General features: G+C 60.2%; 1 protein-coding gene across 26 annotated transcripts in view; it reads left to right on the top strand.

Moving 5' to 3' along the window:
- Ablim2 (actin binding LIM protein family member 2) overlaps window positions 1-17490 on the top strand; it is a 110138-nt gene that overhangs the window by 18338 nt on the left and 74310 nt on the right. For 9 of the 26 annotated variants that reach the window (XM_063230251.1, XM_063230242.1, XM_063230239.1 and 6 more), the window contains exons 1-2: window positions 13103-13151; window positions 13491-13634. In XM_063230251.1, coding sequence (XP_063086321.1) covers window positions 13118-13151; window positions 13491-13634 — 178 coding nt within the window. In that variant the 5' untranslated portion in view covers window positions 13103-13117. Of the gene's footprint in view, window positions 1-1204; window positions 1390-13017; window positions 13152-13490; window positions 13635-17490 lie in introns of those variants that run through there. The other 17 variants (XR_010040892.1, XM_013157450.3, XM_063230233.1 and 14 more) reach the window with 8 other exon arrangements.

Here is a 17490-nt window from a genome sequence, read left to right as displayed (position 1 = left end):
TGGAGGTTTCAGCATGACTAAGTCAGCCCAGGTAGTGCTGCCAGCTCCTCAGTTCTTTTCCCAGAGCTGCCTGATGAGGCAATTTTGCCGGGTAAGAAATGTGACTGTTGCTTATGGTGTTGCCCCGAAGCCTCTTCCCACGGTCTGAATGCACAGCCCTGTGCCTGGTTGGCCAGGAGTAACACAGTGGCTCTCGTGCTTCCCTGAGGGACAAGGCCAGCTTAGTGCTCACACAGCTGGTCAGCCCCAGAGTATTTCTGCTTCCAGAGACCTCACCCTGCAACCATCCCAGGGGCAGGACCCCAGGGGTCCCTGAGGGGCTTGTGACTGCGAGTGCTTCTGTGGCAGCTTGATTGGATTAAGAAATGCCTAGCAGATTAGTGTGTGTGGGTGTCAGAGTGGAGTCATGGAGGCATGGCCTTCTGTGTCTGGTCACTGCACCCTTCTGTCTGACACTGTTCCTGTCTCTCCTTCCTGGCCACCATGAACTCAGCCTCTCTGTTCCACCACAGCCTCCTGCCATGATTTTCCTGCCTTGGAGCTGGATAAGCATGGACTGATCTCCTGACACTGAGAGCCACATCACACCTTCCCAGCCACGAGTGCTGGGTATTGCGCCCCAGCAACTCAAAAGCAGATGATGGTAGGAGCCTCCATCAGTCAGATGTGGGCAGGGCCCCAGCCCTGCTGTTCACTGTCTAGGATCCTGTGGCTAGTTTGAGCTTCCTGGGCCTCAGTTTCCCCTCTGGTACATTGGTGGTGTGAATTATGTAGGTCCCCCCCAAATCCATGTCCACCTGGAGCCTCAGCACGTGCCCTTCTGTAGGGCTTGGCATATGTAATTAAGGTGCAGGGCTAATGAGGCTGTGGGGAGTAGGGTGACCCCTAAGCCCACCAGCACACAAAGACAGCCCCGTGGAGATGGAGGCAGGGGCTGGAGGAGGCAGGGGAGCCCCATACCTCGATCTCACATGGGGGCCCCACAACCGTGAGAGAAAAGATCTCTGCTGTTAGGGCAGCCCCGGTATGGGCTGTAACTGTCTGCACACGGGGCCACTGGGGGTTGTGAGCTTGCTCCAGCCACCCCGGCACGTGGGAGTCAGTAACTGTCCCCGGGCCTATTTAGTGTCCCTTTCCCGGACACCAGGAAACAGGTGCATGTGGTGGAGGCTATTTTGGTGTTCCGGGAAGGGCCTGGCCCTGCTCGCCTTGGACATGCGGGTGGCAGCTGCCATGTGACCTCTGGCATGTCACCGGGAGGTATGCCCACTGAGGAGCTTGCTGCCCACACAGCTGCCACCACAGCTCCCTGGTGTGGGGTCTGGCCTCGGGGGAGAGCAGGGAGCCTTTGAAAGGAACCACCCATGGGGATGCCCGGCGGAGCAACAGGTAAAGCCAAGGTGGCCCTGTGTCCTGTTTCTAGCTAGAAATTGGTCTTGCACCCCCTGGATAAGCCTCAAAGGCCTGGCTAGTGTGAGATGCTAAGGAGAGCGGTCCTTGGGGGTGGCCCACTGTATGCAGGCTTGGGGACTTTCCTGCAGACAGTGCCGCCGGTGAGCAGGGACCCTATCTTATAACCGATGAGCTGAGCCCAGGGAGAGGAAGAGTCTGGCTCAGCGTCACATCGCGGTGGATGTCAGTCATGGCGCGTCAAGGCCAGGAGGGCCCCAGCCTCTGTCCTGCCGTCTTTTCCTCCCTCCTTCCATACTTCTTTCCAGGCAGTGGTTCTCAGCCAGGGGCCAGGTTAGAGGCACTGGGAATGGAAGGGGACCACTGGCATCTGGCAGGGACGTGTAGACTATGCAGGGTGGCCCCCCAGCAGGGCACTGCCCATGCCGCCATCGCAAGTGGGACCAGGACTCTGGCTTTAAGCAATGTCATAAGTGTCCCTCCTCCAGAGTTGACAGAGAACAGGGCGTGTCCAGCTACACAGACACAACACACAAGGCTGATGGGCTCATATCCTGCATAATGACAAGGCAGTTGCTGGCCAAGGGTGATGGGAGGGTCTGGGGGGTACAGATAAAGGGGGACAGGGAAGAGGAGAGAGCCTGGACCCCAGTAGCAGGAGGTGATGGATAGGGGCCACAGGGGAGAATTTGGGAACCCTGTGCCATGCTAGTCCTGCCTCCCTCAGGATTCCTGTCCTCACCCTCTGCATGGATAGCTGGTCCAGTGCCGGGGCTGGTCCCTCGTTGTGTACGGGGTCTGTCCGGGAACAGGGACCAGGGCCTGTCCCATCTGATCTCCCGCATCAGTGCTCACAGTTTGGAGCAGCTCTGGGCTGGAGCAGAGCAGGGAAGCCTGGGACTCTGGCTTGGCTAACCTCGAAGGGATCTCATGGACCCTGTTTGTCTGCAGAGGGTGCTGACTGTGGCTCCTCCCACCAGGCCCTGGGGGAGAACTGCGCTCTATCTGTGTGTGTCCCCCAAAGGGTACTGCTGCGGTGTCTGTGCTGGCCGGGCCTTGGCTGACCATGCTTGCGTGCTCCTGGCCACAGCACATGAGTCACCTGGAATGGGAAGCGGCCCAGCCTGGCCCAGTGGACTTCCCGAGCTGAGAAAAGGTGACAGCATCCGTTTCCCAAATGGAATTTCCTTTCCGGGGCTGGTGAGTCTCCTGACATGATCCACAGCTCCCCTGCCCTGAGAGCTGCATTGCGTGGAGAGCAAAGCACAAACACCGCACGGCGTCAGCTGCGCAGAGCCTGGGGCAGAGGCGCCGTGGTCCCCAGCTCACGGGGGAGATGGTGGTGTCTGGCCAGCCAGAGACAGAGACCTGCAGGGGATGTGATTCTATTTATGGGAGGTTACTGATGCAAAATTATAATAAGAGCTAAAGCTTAAGCCCCAAGGAAAAGCGTATATATTCAGTCTCTGAGATTAGGCGGGACTCTTCCAAGTGACACCAAGCACACAAGCCCTGGAGGAGAAGTTGTATTTTACCAAAACTAAGAACACTTGAGCTGTGAAAGGCATCAGAAAGAAAGTGAAAGCAAGCCCTCAAGCTGGAGGAAGGTATTCACACATCATCAGCCCTCAGGGAAATGCAGAGCAAAACACAGTGCCGGTGGGTGGCAGGGCACACGCCTGTCACCCCAGTACTCTGGGAGGCTGAGGCAGAAGGAACACAAGTTCAAGCCCCCGCCTGGACAATTTAGCAAGACCCTGTCTCAAAATAAACATTTTAAGGGGGCTGGCGGTGGAGTCAGTGTAAAGGCTCTGGGTTCCACTTCCAGTCCTGGAGGAGGGAGAGGGCACTTCATACTCACTAGATTCAGTCAGGTGAGCTAGAGCTGGTGCTATGGCTGCAGAGAAACCAGAGCCACACAGGCACAGCTGGCAGTGCGGTCTGAATCAGAGCCAGCCGGTGACCCAGCATTCTACACCCAGCATGCACCCCAGACGAATGAGAGCGTGCACCGCCCAAAAGGGGCAGGTGAGTGCCTACTGCAGCCAAGATGGACACAGCCCTGACGTCCAGCAGCAGATGAGTGGCCACACAAAACGCACCCTGTCCACAAGATGGAGTAGCGCTCAGCCACGAGGAGGAGTGACACACATACCCGTGCCTGCTTCTGCACGCCCACCTGGTCCCCAAGGGCCACACTGTCCGACCTTGTGTGTGAAATCTACAGGGACCAGTTGGTCAGTGCAGCTGGGAAGAAGGGTGTGCCTGATGTGGGGTGCTGGGGTGTTTGTGTTGGGTGCCTCTGCATGAGGGCCAGGGTGGGCTCAGGTGTTGTGACTATATTGGGCTCAAGTGCTGTAATTGCACCATTGTATCCTGTCACCGTGTCACATCCCAGCACAGAGTGATGAGGCGGGACGGCCTCTCAGGCAGAGGATGGTGGGGATGTGCTGGACTCCTGTGCACTGATCAGGTTTCTCCCCAGGTATTTCTGTGGTTGAATCAGGGTCACCCATGTCTCTCAAGGCCGGGTGGTCCCCAACTGGGCTCCCAAGGGTGCAGGAGGGCCTGGTTGTGCTGGCCAGCGGGGACCGGGGTGGGTGCACCCTGCCTGACTGTAGACGCCCAGTGCTTGTGAGCTGATGCCCCATGTCCTGGGGCTTGCAGAGCAGTGCATCGTGCACCCAGGATGGCCTGCAAACCGGACACACAGAGCTCAGCCCTCTGTCCACAATGCCCAGTTTTAATTAGACACAGGAAGTGCTTTCTCAATGCCAGTCTGCCTGGGCCCTGGGGACACGAGAGAGCCAGGAAGGGAAGCAGGCAGAGGCCCTCGCTGGTCCCACCCTGCTGGCTACTGGCTGTGTGGTCTCCTGAGGTGCTGAGTCCTGGGCCCTCTGATGATGTGTGTGATGGCAGTGCCTCTCGTGCCTGCGGGGACAGGGCAGAGCCACAGGTGGCCTCACTCTGTGCACTCGAGCCAAAACCGCTGACCCACCAGGCTGCCATAGCCCAACAGGGCCTGTTTCCACTTCCTGCCCCACCATGCTGGCTGTGCGCTGTCCCAGACTGCTGGGCACCTCAACCTCACCCTAGAGTGCTGCCCCCCTGGGCTAACCCTCCTGGGTCCCAGCTGAGGACCCGGCTTCTGCAGATCTGATGCCCCTCCTCCAGGGCAGGATTCTGTGGGATGATGCCCCCTCCACCTGGCTGAGGCTGTGGGCATCAGGCTGGCAGTCAAGGGGTGTGTGCTGTCACCATGCTGATGGGCACATTCTCACATGTACCAAGGGTGGGCTTCAAGCTGACCCGAGGCTGGACCTCAGTCTCCAGCCCTGGAAGGGGGATGTTTGTCACAGAAGCCCCTGTGTGTCCCTGCATTGTTACAGTGGCCCCAGCTGACCAGGCAGATGGTGTCCTCCTAGGACATGGGACAGAAAGGGGAAATAGGGCCACTCTGGACCCCTCATAGGCATCGTGCTGGACTCCCAGCCAGGGACTCTCTGGGGCCATTTGTTCTCAGTGATGGGACATGGGGCTGCCAGACCCCCAGCCTGGGTGGGCGTGTACAAAGCTAGGGCCCAGGTGGCAGCTGGGGTAGCAGAGGGGTGGCTCCTTGGGTATGTCCATCTCAGCAGAAGCTGAGGGCTGCACTGGGGCCCTGGTAGGGCCTGCTTCTGTCCCAGCTGTGTGGTCTGCCCACTTGCAGCTTGGTGACCAGGGTGGTGGTGCAGTGGCCCAGAGTAGGGCCCGGAGCAGGCTCAGGAACATAGAGAGGAGGCCGTTAGCTCCTCCCAGAGCCCTATGTGTGCTTCTGGAGCCACAGATGCTGGGGGCCTTGACACTGCTGCTGGCTCTGGGAGGAGACTGCACCCCCACACTCTTGCCTCCTTGCACCCTGTGGAGCCCCTGCAGTCACAGGCTGAGGGAGCGTGGGTGGGAGACCAAGGCAATATGACATGGGGACAGGCTCTGAGCGGGGCCCAGCTGAAGACCTGCTGGGTGGCCTGGACAGGTGAGCAGCCATCTGGCCCTTGTGTATTGTCAGCCCAGACTTCGCTGACCTCTGACCTTGCAGAGTGCCACCATGTGACCCCACGCATGGGTTCTGTAGGACTGTGCCCTCCTAGTGATGACACAGGCCATTCATGCGGGGACTTGGGTAGCCAGGGCGGTAGAGGCAGGGGGCCAGCTGCTTGTGGCTGGAAACCAGCACCAAGGTCCCTGGGGGCCTTGGCACTGCTGCTGGCTCTGGGAGAAGACTGCACCCCCACACTCCTGCCTCCTTGACCCTGTGGAGCCCCTGCAGTCACAGCACTGGGCACAACATGGTGGCAGCTTGCAGATGGAAGGCAGAGGGGTGAGCAGGCAGGCCCAAGGCCGTCTGCCACCTCTGCACCTTCAGGGAAGAAGGCTCCATGCCAAAGCCCCTCACACAGGCGGCCTAGACCACCCACAGGTAACCTGCCTGGTCCTGGAGGCCCGAAGTCTGGATCCAGGTGTCCCAGGGCTGGGTCCTCCTGCCCTGGGCCCCTCCCTGCCATGCACGGATGCAGCCTGTGGGTGTGTCTTTTCTGTGTCTGTCTCCGTGTCGAGTTTCCCTTTTAGATTTAGTCGTCCCTGTTTTTCCGTGCGTGTTTATGGAACACAGTGTGTGACTCCGCACATGTACGCTGTAGAGCTGGGGGAGGGGCAGCTGCCACTTATTTCCGTCCTGTTAAGCTTTTAAACTTTTAGCGTGTATTGAATAAGCATATTTATAAAGTAGTGTGGTATTTCAGCAGATATATACCATCCCCCCAATCCAGTTCTGAGGGGGATAGGGTCTCACTCTGTAGCCCCAGCTGGCCTCAGACCCTCAGTGATCCTCTTGCCTCAGCCTCCCAAGTGCTGGGATTACAGGGATCCGCCACCACACCCGGGTCTATTTCCCTTTGATGAAGGTGTGGCCCTGCAGTTTGAAGACCACCCTCTGGCCTCATTTTAGCTTAGCTGGACCCCCGAAGGCCCTGTCTGCAAATGCAATCTCATCCTGAGGTTTGGGGTACAGGACTTCACACGTGAATTTTAAGGGACATAATTCAACCTGCATTGGGTGGGTTGCGTATGGGACCGCTGTCCTCAGGCTCCTGCCCTGTCCGGGAGGGCTGCAGGAGAGACTGTCTTCACTGTCTCCTCTCTCGGGCTCCCCGGCTCTGTTCCACCTTGCCTGGCCAGCAGTCCCAGGCTGAGTCCCTGACTCAGGATGGGACCTTGCTCCTGGCGACCCACAGGCTACATGGAGCCCACAGGCTACATGGAGACTCTGGGACCCTGGAGAGTCACAGGTGAGCAGGATCATCGGGGAGCTCCACAGAGCCTCTTAAAACAGGGCTCACTCTCCAGGGAGGGTGTCTGGAGTTGGAGACAGGCACTCCCGAGCTGTGACCTTGGGGTGATTCTAGCTGTGTGCTTACTCGGGGCCTGGGCTCAGCCTGCTGCCCGTGTGATCCTCACTATGGTGCAGAGCACGGGACAGCTGGGAGCTTCCTGTGCAGGTGGCTGGGAGCTCGCAGGGCTGATGACTGCAGGCTGGTGACCGGGCCACGCCCAGGCCTCTGGGAAGACCCTGTGTCCTCTCTGGTGCTTCAGGGTGTTGGGTTAGGTTGGAAGCACCCCTCAGGAAGCCAGGACTGGTGCTTTATCTCCTCTGACTCGCCCCTAGATTTTTGGGGGTGAGCAGGACCTGTTATTGCCCAGAAAGTAGGACTGTGCTGAAGGCTGCTGAGTCTTGCACCGGGCTCCGTGAGCTGCTCGCCTCATCCTCCCCAGCCCTGGCTTCGTGCGGACCGAGAGGGTTCAGGGAGCAGGTCCAGGGGCTGGGAAGCCTGGCGTGCCTGCTGCCTCCTCCAGAGCAGTGAGCTGCCAGGTGGAGGCGTCTGCGTGGGGAAGACCTTGGCCTGCACCCAGCTCTGGAGGGGTCTCTGTGCACCCTGCTCGCTCAGGGACATCTGCAGTAGAAAGCTCTTGGGGTTCCTGATACTCCCAGGTGGCCTAGTGCTTTTGAAAACTGCTGGGCAGATGCCCAGTGGGAACACTGGACGCTGGTGTACACTGCAGCCAGTCCGTCTGCCTGAAGCCTTGGGGTGCAGGCACTTACACACTGCTTTGCATTCCCAGATGCCCTAAGCGCTGTAAGAGCCAGTGCCGAGGCTGAGGTGGGCAGGCCATCGTGGAGGTGGGCGTGGTCAAGGGAGTGGATGTGAGCAATAGGGTGGGGACAGGGAAGATGTGGGTGTGGCCATGGGGAGGTGGGCGGGGCCATGGGGAGGTGGAGCAGCCCCCTGCACAGGGTACCTCTGCCAGGTCCCAGGTGCTTCTGTGCTCTCATGGTACCAGCACAGCCAGCACGTGGCTGAGGGGAGAGCTTGTGAGGGCCCGTGACGCTGTGATGTTCTGGTTTTCCATCACTTGGTCACCAGCGGAGACTTCAGTGCATCACACAGGCTGTCACCCTGCAAGTTCTGAGGGCCAGAGGTACAGGAAGTGGTGGGCGTTGCCCGTCTGGCCCATGGAGTCCAGGCCTAGTGACCCAGCTGGTGAAGCCACAGGCCCTGCGCACCTTGCAGGCCTGTGCCTGGGGGATCTTTTGGGAGCAGCTCCGGAGCAGCCTCCTGGCTCGGGCTTATAATTAGCAGCAGCCTTAAGTAGGTTAGGAAGCGGGGGTAGGTGGAGCATGGCCTGGCACAATTTCCCAGCATGGAGCACAGGGCCCGGCAGGCCAAGACCTACTGGAGCCAGGATGTGACCCAAGGGCAGGGCCCCTCCTCTCACCCTGGCTGAGCACCAGGGCCAGCTCTGGTCTCTGCATCCTCCCCCACCAAATTTCTGATATCTGACCCATGGGACCTAGGAGGCAGAAGGCCAGTGGACAGTAGCTACCCACGTGACTAGAGCACTATGCTTCAGGCTATCCCCACCCCCGGGAGCTGCCACTTGGGTCACCTCCTCCAGGAAGCCCTTCACGCCTGCACACAGGTCTGATTTGCTGCTGGCCTGCCCACAGACCCGCACCCACATCGTGGCCTGGTGCTCTTGGCACGGTTAGAAAGGGTGATCCTCCAGGGAGCAGTGTAATGGGCGTCCTGCCACCTGCTCTGGAACCTTAGAAATGGGTGTGTGCACAGAGCTCCCCCAACATGGTGGGAACAGAGACCTGAGGGCCTGTAAGAGCTCTGAGCAGCCAGGAGAGGGACAGGGCAGAATGTGTGTCCCGGGCAGTGACAGAGTGGGGAACCCCCAGGGTTCTAGAGCAGTGGGCACCTCGACATCTGGGTGGCATGGAGGGGCCGGCTGGACCCTGCCCTGCACACCCTCGTCAGGCATGACACACCTATAATCCCACTTGTGGGACAGGTTCGTGTGTGGCTTGCAAACCAGCCCTGTGCTAGACAGTGAGCCCTGTATCCTCGGCTGTCCTGGGGGACCAGTGTGCTCTCTGAGAGAAGGCGAGATTGGCTCAATGTGTTCTGCGGTCTGGAGCGATTCGGGGCACAGACCAGGCCTACATCCTCCTTGCGCCCCGGCGGGAGCCTTGCGTTCCAATGTAGAGAATAAAGCTGCGGCCCCTGCAAGGGCTCCTGGGGGCTGAAAGCACCTCACTGGACAGGGACAGGCAACTGGGGACACTGGAGGGGAGCAGGCCCAGCTGCCCTGGCCAGGATGGCCTGACACAGGAGGAGGCAGCGCACGAGTGTGTCACAAATCGCATCACTGCGGCTCCTGGCCACGCGACAGCAAAGACAGAGGCTCCAAGTCTTGGCCATGGGTGGCCACAGGAAGTGGATTCCATGGGTGAGCTGGGGACACTGCTGCCCAGTGGCTTCTGTGCTTAGCAGGTGGAGGTGGAGGCCACTGTGGCCGCTCTCAGCCCTGGACAGAGGGTGATGGGGTGTGAACAACCAGGCACCACACACGGCCTGGCTGGACACAGCATGGAGCTGAGCTGGGCTCACCATTGGCATCGACTGCGGGGTTTGGGGTTCAACTGCCCAGGAGGCCTGACCAAGGCCCGTCAGGTTAGCTTGGTTTCCGGATGGGGCACCACTGGGCGTGGTGCTGGCCTGCACCCTCAGTGCTGAGGACACTGGGAGTCACCATCTGACCACCCCCGCACCTCCAGCACAGCCAACTTCTGCCTCCCACGTGGCCTGATCGTGACCGATCACCAGTGGCACCTGTGGCCCTCCTCTGACCCGCCCTGTGCTCAGGAACGGTCCCACTTGATAGTGGAGCAAACTGGGGCCCTGAGAGGTCCCGTGGGCTGCCAGAGGCCACAGAGCCAGGACCCACCCAGGCTGTCCCTCCTGGTACCAGCTGCCACCCACGGTGGGAGGGACCCAGCCAGGCCGTGGGGGCCAGGGCTCCAGCAGGGATGGCTGATAGTCATCCGCTGGGCGGCGGGGGTGCCTGTAGGTGAAGGCTTCGGGCTGAGTTAGCAGTGGTTGTTTTTACTCCACGGAGCCTCCCCAGGGCTGGGCGTTCACGATCTCAGGGTTTAAGTGGTCGCAGCCACCATGGGGTCTGTTCCTACCGCTCGAGTTTACATTCTTGTCATTACCACAGTGCGAGGCTTGTTAAGGGCTATTAGAGCCAACCATGAAATTACAGTGGCTGCCACGTCTGTGGTTATGGCTGGGCGTGCTTGTTTCTTTTCAAATGTATACGACGGGTTTTACTTAGTAGAGATCATGGTTCATGGAGGGGCAGAGAGCTCCCCCACCCCCACCTGCCTGTTCCCTGCTGCCAAGCTGTGGCCCCAGGACATGCCATGGCTACCCAGCGCTGGGGTTCTGAGCTGGAAGATGGATGGAGCCCACGTGCACCACTGTCACAGGCGCACGTCCCCCATGCCCCGCCTGACCGCCCCTCCCTTCCCAGCCCCTGCCACGGTCACCGTCTCCATCCCCACTGTTCACCTTTCCCAGAATGGCACATCAGAGCCACACCGGTCTCTGCCTTCGGCTCCATCTCTTCACAGAATGCTCCACCCCCACCCCGGGGATCCCCAGGTTGGAGAGTACATTCTGGGTGCAGAGTAATATTCCGGGTCTGGGTTTCCTATATTTGCACATCCATCACTTGCTGCAGGGCATCTTAAGAGTCATCTTTGCCACATGAAGTCCAGCCCTGGCAGGCTTTGCACCAGGTGCTGGGAGGCTAAGTCCCACCAGGCCCTCCACCCAAAGGCTTCCCTGTCTGATGACTGACAGCCAGCTGGTGGTGACCATGACCATCAGGCTCCTCAGACCCCTGGCATAGCTGCTTGCCATGTGCCATCAGAGGAGAGGCAGCCTTCTTAGCCTGGGGGAATCTTGGAGATCTTCCCTGAAGCAGGGGCACTAGGAAAAGAAGAAACAGAGAAGGCAGCATATGCAAAGGCCCAGGGGCTCCAAAGACTGGATGATGAATACACTTTGGGGTAGCAGGTGCCAGGCAGAATAAACTGGAACCTCAGGCCTAGAGCTGGCGGGAGCGGGACATTTAAGGCCTACCTCACTGAAGGCTGTGTGCAGAGCCACAGTGGGGAGGTGACCTATCATCAAGTCAGGGCGGAAACTGCCAGTGAGCCCCAGGTGTGGGCATCCTGCTTGATCCCTCACCTAGTCCCTGTAGCTTGTGTCTGTCTGTTGCAAACCTCAGAGCAGCCTTTGCCCCAGGATCCCCGACTCTAGCTGGGGTGTGCTTTTCCCAGCATCCTGGGATGTCCCAGCCCTCTGTCTCCTGCCAGCATCCAGCTCCCCTGTGACAGGCCCGTGCCATGGTGCAGGATGCAGCCCCAGGGGTGCTGGCAGTGTCAGTCAGAATGGACATGTTAAGCTGAGGTCCTGGGTGTCCTGCATTGGTGTGACCTGTGTGGCCTCTGCATGGCTCATGTGGCACACTTGGCGTCCCTCAGACGCTGTGGCCTCACCTGTGCCCACGTGGCCATATTCCCTGGTGTCCAGCAGCTGCAGAAAAGGGAGGGAGTGGCAGTCTGTCCCCTTCGTGCCCTGCTGGGCTCAGAGCCTGACCCGAGACCAGGGGCATGGGCAGCTCCTATCCTAGCCCCCGCTGCCGGGTGGGGGACAGGCGGTGGTGGCCAGCCCAAGGGGCACAGTGTTTTGGCAGCCACTGAAAGGCCGTCCTCAGCACAGTTGCCTGCACTGGCCGCCAGGCTGTCTGTGACCTTCAAGACCAGTTTGTTCCGGCTCCCATCCGGCCCTGGCCTGGGCTCCAGAGCATGGTTTAGAGAGGCCACACCCACCCCTGTGTCCTTAAGACCCAGGTCCTTGCCAGCGCCCAGCTCCTGCTCCCCACGGGTGCTGGCCCCGGCACAGGGGATGCATCTGCTCCGAGTCCCTCACGTTGCAGTGCCTACTTTCTGCCTCCGGAGGGCAGCACTATGGCCCAGCTCCCGCTGTCTGGGGCTGAGTTTTGAGGTGCATGGTTTACCATGGCGCTAGGGTCCCCTGGGCCAGGTGATGTGAGCCGAGGGCAGGTGAAGGGAGGGTGGCACAGAGAAGGACAGACGGAGGCTGGGGTCCCAGAGGTTACGATGCAGAAGAGGCGGGGCCGGGGCTGTGTCGGGGCCACCCTGACCCCCACCCAGTGCTGACCCTTAGCCTGAGGCCGCTGTTTTGCTCACCCAGGGGATGAAACCCATGCCTGTGTGATGGGCCTTTGTGTCCATGCAGAGCAGAACAGGACCACATTGACAACTAGGCTCAGATGTGTGGGTGACTCACAGCACGTCATCCTTGCGGAGCTGTCTCCTGGCCCCCACCCCCCAGCACCTGCTCTCTGCTGGCACATGGGCCCCCGCCCTCTTGCCTGGGCCGCTCCTGGTTCCACATGGGCAGCTGCGTGCGTCTGCTGCTCTGCCCTGGGCTGGGCTGGGCTCTGGGGATGCTCGGCTCACACTCTGAGGGACGCATCTCTGTCCTCCCCGGGTCGCAGCTCAGAAGGACCTAGCTGGACCCGGGGCTGCCCAGCTGGCCGAGTTGTTTCCTGACCTCTGGAAATGGGAGACTGGGTGGGCACAGGCCTCGAGCATCCAGGGCCAAGCCGAGCTCCTTTTCTTAACAATGGTGCCCATGTCCCCAGGGTGACACCCACGACTCCTGGCCTAGCACTCTGGGCTCCTCTGGCTGGGCCACAAGTCTCTGGTTTTTATAGCCCAAGGGAGCCCCGCCTGGCACTCTGCCAGTGCCACAGCAGTCCCATGAGGCTGTGTGAGTCAGTGTCTACAAGGCAGAGGCCAGGACTCCACAGCTGTGGGTATAGCTGCAGCCGGGTGCTGATTGCCCCGCCCTGTCACCCCTTTGCCCACTCAACCCTCCTCCCCATTCAGAGCTCAGAGCTTCCCGGACTTCACCTCTGCCCCTGCCTGTCCCTGGGGCTCACCTGGCTGTCCCTACACAGGGCCGGTGAGGCCCCAGCACCCTGGGAGACCTAATGGGGGTGTGGGTGCTGCCTGGTCCTGGGGATCCTAAATCAGGCCCTATGGCTGCGCATCCTGACCTGTCCATCTGTGGTTTTCAGCACCTACTTAAATGTGCCATGCTGTGGCCACCTCTTGGGGGCAGTGGTCATGTCCTGAACAATATCCCAGCCCTCATGAAGACTGTGCCGCTGCACTCACAGAAGAAGCAACTTAGGGGTCCCCAGCTGCTGAAGGCCGCTGAGCATGTGGGGAGAGGTCGCGTCTGTGACCCTAAAAGGTCAGGGTCCTGCCAAATAGAAGCAGCAGAGCCTGGGTCCTCCTCACAGGAGGTCAGGACAGCCTCAACACTGCAGGTGGCAGTGATAAGGACTGCTCTCTGTGAGGGGGTTGCTACGGCCAGGAACCACACTTTGCAAATGAGCCAGTGAGCTTAGCCCTGGGGCAGTCACCTGTCCGTCGTCCCCAGGCAGAGGAGGCAGGTGCATCCCTGGTGCCCTGGGGGAGCAGTTCTAGTAGGGACAGGGCTCCCTGGTGAGGTCCCTGCGTCCTGATGTCCTCACTGGCTTGCTTACCACTCTGGGACACCCAGGCCCCTAACACCCTCCTCTCTCTGCAGTGTCGCAGCCTCAGCCGGCTCACAGCCCCCTGGAGAAGCCGCCCAGCACGGCCATCCTATGCAACACGTGTGGAAATGTGTGCAAGGGGGAGGTGCTGCGGGTGCAGAACAAGTACTTCCACATCAAGTGCTTCATCTGCAGAGGTGAGCGGGGCCCGGCCGGCACACGCAGCCCTGGGCTGCTGCCCGGACTCCGGAGAGGGCTGGCTGTGGGGAGCTTTTCGGGTCCTCCACGTCCCTTGAGGGGAAAGGAAGCCACTGGGCAGAGAGGAGGAGGGTGAATTCAGGGCCCACGCAGTGCTGGATCCTGGCCTTACTGGGCAGGCACCAGCCTCACACGATGGCCACAGAAGTCACTGTGTCTCCCATGTGAAAAATAACATACAATATCCTGGATTGAAAAAAATACAAGAAGACAAGGAAAATTTAAACAGCACTTGTGCAGCGTCCTGCATCTGAGGTGGCCCTGCCTCAAGCCGCCTTCTTGACCCCTCCCTCCCGCTCCCTCCGTGGGCACAGCCAGGGCTAAGTGCACCCGCACGGGACCTCCTGGCGACACAGGAAGACTTGCACTGGGGGAGGGCAGGGTGGATGTCACAAGGCCCTGTCCCTGGGCGGCTCCGATGTCCTCCCGGCCCCTGGGAGAGCCTCACAACCTTCATGGCAGTGGGAGGTGCAGGCAGGTTTGCTCTTCGTGAGCAAACATCAGGGAATGTGCAGCAGGCGGGGAACTGGGAGCGGTGGGCAGACACCACCCCCGGTCCTGTGTGGGTCCCGGGCTGCGGCCCTTTGCTCCATGAGGCATCTCAGGAGGCAAGGACACGACAGCTTCAGCTCTGACAGCCTTAAGGAGTGAGCATGGACAAGACACAGGAACTTGCACAAGACACAGGAACTTTCTAGAGCAGAAGCCTCTGCCCTGGGCTGGACTGCGGGCAGGTTGTGGAGAGAGGTGGTGTAGGCTGTGACTCTGCCATTCAGGGTCCTCTGGCTTGCTCACCATTCTGGGACACCCCAGCCCCTATCACCCCTCCTTTCTCTGCAGGAGGACCATGACTGTCCCTTTCAGCGGGGACACTTCCCCTGGCCTGGAGATGTTGGGGGTCAATCCCAGGCCAGTCTGTGCCTCTGACCCAAGTCCTAGGGAGAAGCTGTGGGCCTCTCTGGAGCGGGAGAGAAGGGCAAGGGCAGCCAGGTAGATCTGGGGACTCCAGGACTCAGCAGGCCATAGGAGCCCTAACCCTGTCCTCAGGGGGCTCCAGAAGCCCTGCTCCATCCACAGGAACCCCGCCCATTAGAGCCCCTCCGGACCCCCAGAAGCCCCACCCATCACTTCATGGGCAGCCTTGCCCATGGGAGGCCCCACCCCCTCACCCCTGTGGCCTCAGACAAGCTGAGACTGGAGGTCCTGCTGTGTGTGCAGAAAGCTGAAAGCCCTGACCTTCTGCTGTGGAAGGGACACCCCAGAAGTCCACTGGGCTGCTGCCCAAAGAGGTCAGCCTGCAGCGGAGGCACACGGGGCTGACTGGGCCGGGTGACGGGGGTGGTGACAGAGGCGGTGACTTAGGGATGCCCCAGCCAGCCTGCTGTCCTGTCTGACGCTGGGATCCAAGGCAGGAGTCCGCTACTGCAGCCAAGGCTGCACCCAGCCCCATCTGTGAGACAGGGACACTGCAGGGCCAGCTGATGCCCTAGAAACACCAGGATCCGGGGTCCCCTGAGCACCCACAGGCACCTCAGCCCCACAACCTGCCGGCACCCCAAAGCAGTCAGAGTCCTAGGGTTGGGAACAGGATACCACCAGGACATGGCTTGGGGCGGTTTGAAAGGAGGAAGGCGTGGATGAGTGTGGGCACTGCCGGGCTCCAGACGGTAGAGCGCGGTGGCCCTGGCGCCCAGTGCCCTGCCTTCCCCTCGGGGCTGTCTGGCTTCGCTGCGCAGGCTCCCTGAAGATCCCAGCACTGACTCGCGCTCTGGAAGGGCTACGCTAGACGTGGGTTGTAGGGTTTCCCTCGGCTGGTTGCAGGGACGCTATATGTGACAGAATGCAGGACCAGAGACCCAGAGCCAGCCTCACTGATGTGACCCGCATGCCCCTTCCTGCCCGCCACAGCTGGCCAAATGAAGGGGCAACAGTGTGGTCTCCTGGTGCCTGGGACCCCCCAGTCCATGGTGCTGCCGGAAGTTGACGAGTGGCCGCAGGTAGCATGTGGCAGGAGTCTGGGCACACACTCACCCACCCACCCCCATAGCCAGCCTCAGCCACACAACAGTGCCATGTTGGCCTTGGGAACCCAGCAGGGCTGTGCCTTTGTCAGCTGCCACCTTACCCCAGGGCTGACCCACTTAACATCTGAACGGGGTCACCAAAGACTCAACTTCCGTCTCCACTTCCCCATCTCCAACTGTCCTCTCTCCCAAATCTCACCCTGCCTGTCAACAGTACCTCTCCTCATAGTCTCAAGGTGGCTGCTGTGGCTCCAGCATCATACTCTCATAGGTAGTGTGCAACCTAGGAAGGGACTGAGAGGAGATGTGTCCATGCAGAGTGCCCTGACCTTCCCCTGAAGTTTTTTCCAGGCTTCCTTACGGCTAGAAGGCAATGGGCTGGAGAGGGGAAGGGGAGGAACAAGATGAGGCAGGGTTGGGAGTGTGGGTGGTCATGGGAGGCCTCCTGAAGGAGGTGACATTCTACCCAGAGGATCACCAGTGCAAAGGCCTGGGGCTGAGTGGGCTGTGGGAGTAGCAGGAGGCCCTTGTGGCTGGAGCAGAATGAGCCAGGGAGTGGAGGAAGCGGGGTGGTGGCGGTGGTACCTTTGTACCGCAGGCTGGGACAGATAGATGTAGGGTGCCTGGCTGCCGTTCAGTGGGGGATCCACATACACAGCACTTAGGCTTTTAAAGGTCCCTCCAAACCACTGCCGTGACCCCTCACAGTGAGCGCCCTGTGCCGCAGCTCCCGCCACTCTGTAGCAGCTCTGGGTCCTCCCTCCTGAGGGTCTTGGCCAGGTGCGGTGAGAAAACATAGTGGCCAGTGCTGGGCACTGCTGGCCACTGCGAAGCCCCAGAAAGGGGCTCACAGAGCATGAGGCTGAGTCCTCACCCGACCTGGCCCTGGGACTCCTGGCTCTGCCCCAGCATCACGGTGACCGTGAGAGGACGAGGTCTACTCGGCAGCACAGGTGAGACCCTCAGAAGGAGGACCCCAGAGCTGCTGCAGAAGGCGGTGGGAAGGGTGTGCAAACTGAGGAGGAGGATTCTGAGGGGTTTCGGGCAGTGCGTCTTTTCCTGGAATAATTTTTAAAATTAAAGATCACCAGTGATTTTTGTTCACATCTCATGCAGCACAGAGTAGGGCCTTTAAAAAAGAAAACAGTCCCCATTCCACAGACAGCTGGTCACCAGCCACGCGCCTGGCTCTCCTGATGCCCTGGCCGGGCTCTGTGCTCCAGCTGTGCCTGTTCTGCAGCTCAGGGCCTCCCGTCAGGCCCGGGAGCGCTGTGCAGTGGGTAGACGGAGCCGCGGAAGTGCGACCTCCAGAGAGCAGGTGTTTCCTGGTCCCAGGGCAGTGGAGTTGAGTCCAGGGTTTTGGAAAGAGCCAAGCAACCGGGCGGGGAGGACAGGGTGTGTGTCCGGGGAGAGCGGGGAGCTGTGTGTAGGCTGGTGACTGTGGGGTCACCCTGGGGACACGTGCATCTGGGATATAAGTAGTAACACCAGAGCTGCGCTGGGCCCTGCAGAGGGACCTCAGCCTGGCACCAAAGGCCTGCACCCACCCCGGGGGTCTTGAGGGTCTTAGGCTGTGTGGCGGGTGTTTGTAGAAGTCATCCAGGGCTCTATCTTTTCTTTCCTCCCTCTCTTTCTTTTTTCTTTCCCTCCTGCCTTCCTTCCTTCTTTTGCCATCCTGGGGGTGGAACCCAAGGCTTCACACTATACTCCTTCTCCAGCCCTTTGATTTTTTTATTTGAGACAGGGTCTTGCAAAATTGCCCGAGCCAGGC

Source organism: Cavia porcellus, unplaced genomic scaffold, assembly GCF_034190915.1.
Source record: "Cavia porcellus strain 051 isolate PalLab524CR breed Dunkin Hartley unplaced genomic scaffold, mCavPor4.1 scaffold_18, whole genome shotgun sequence".
Lineage (NCBI taxonomy): Eukaryota > Metazoa > Chordata > Mammalia > Rodentia > Caviidae > Cavia > Cavia porcellus.
This window is presented reverse-complemented; position numbering and strand designations above follow the sequence as displayed.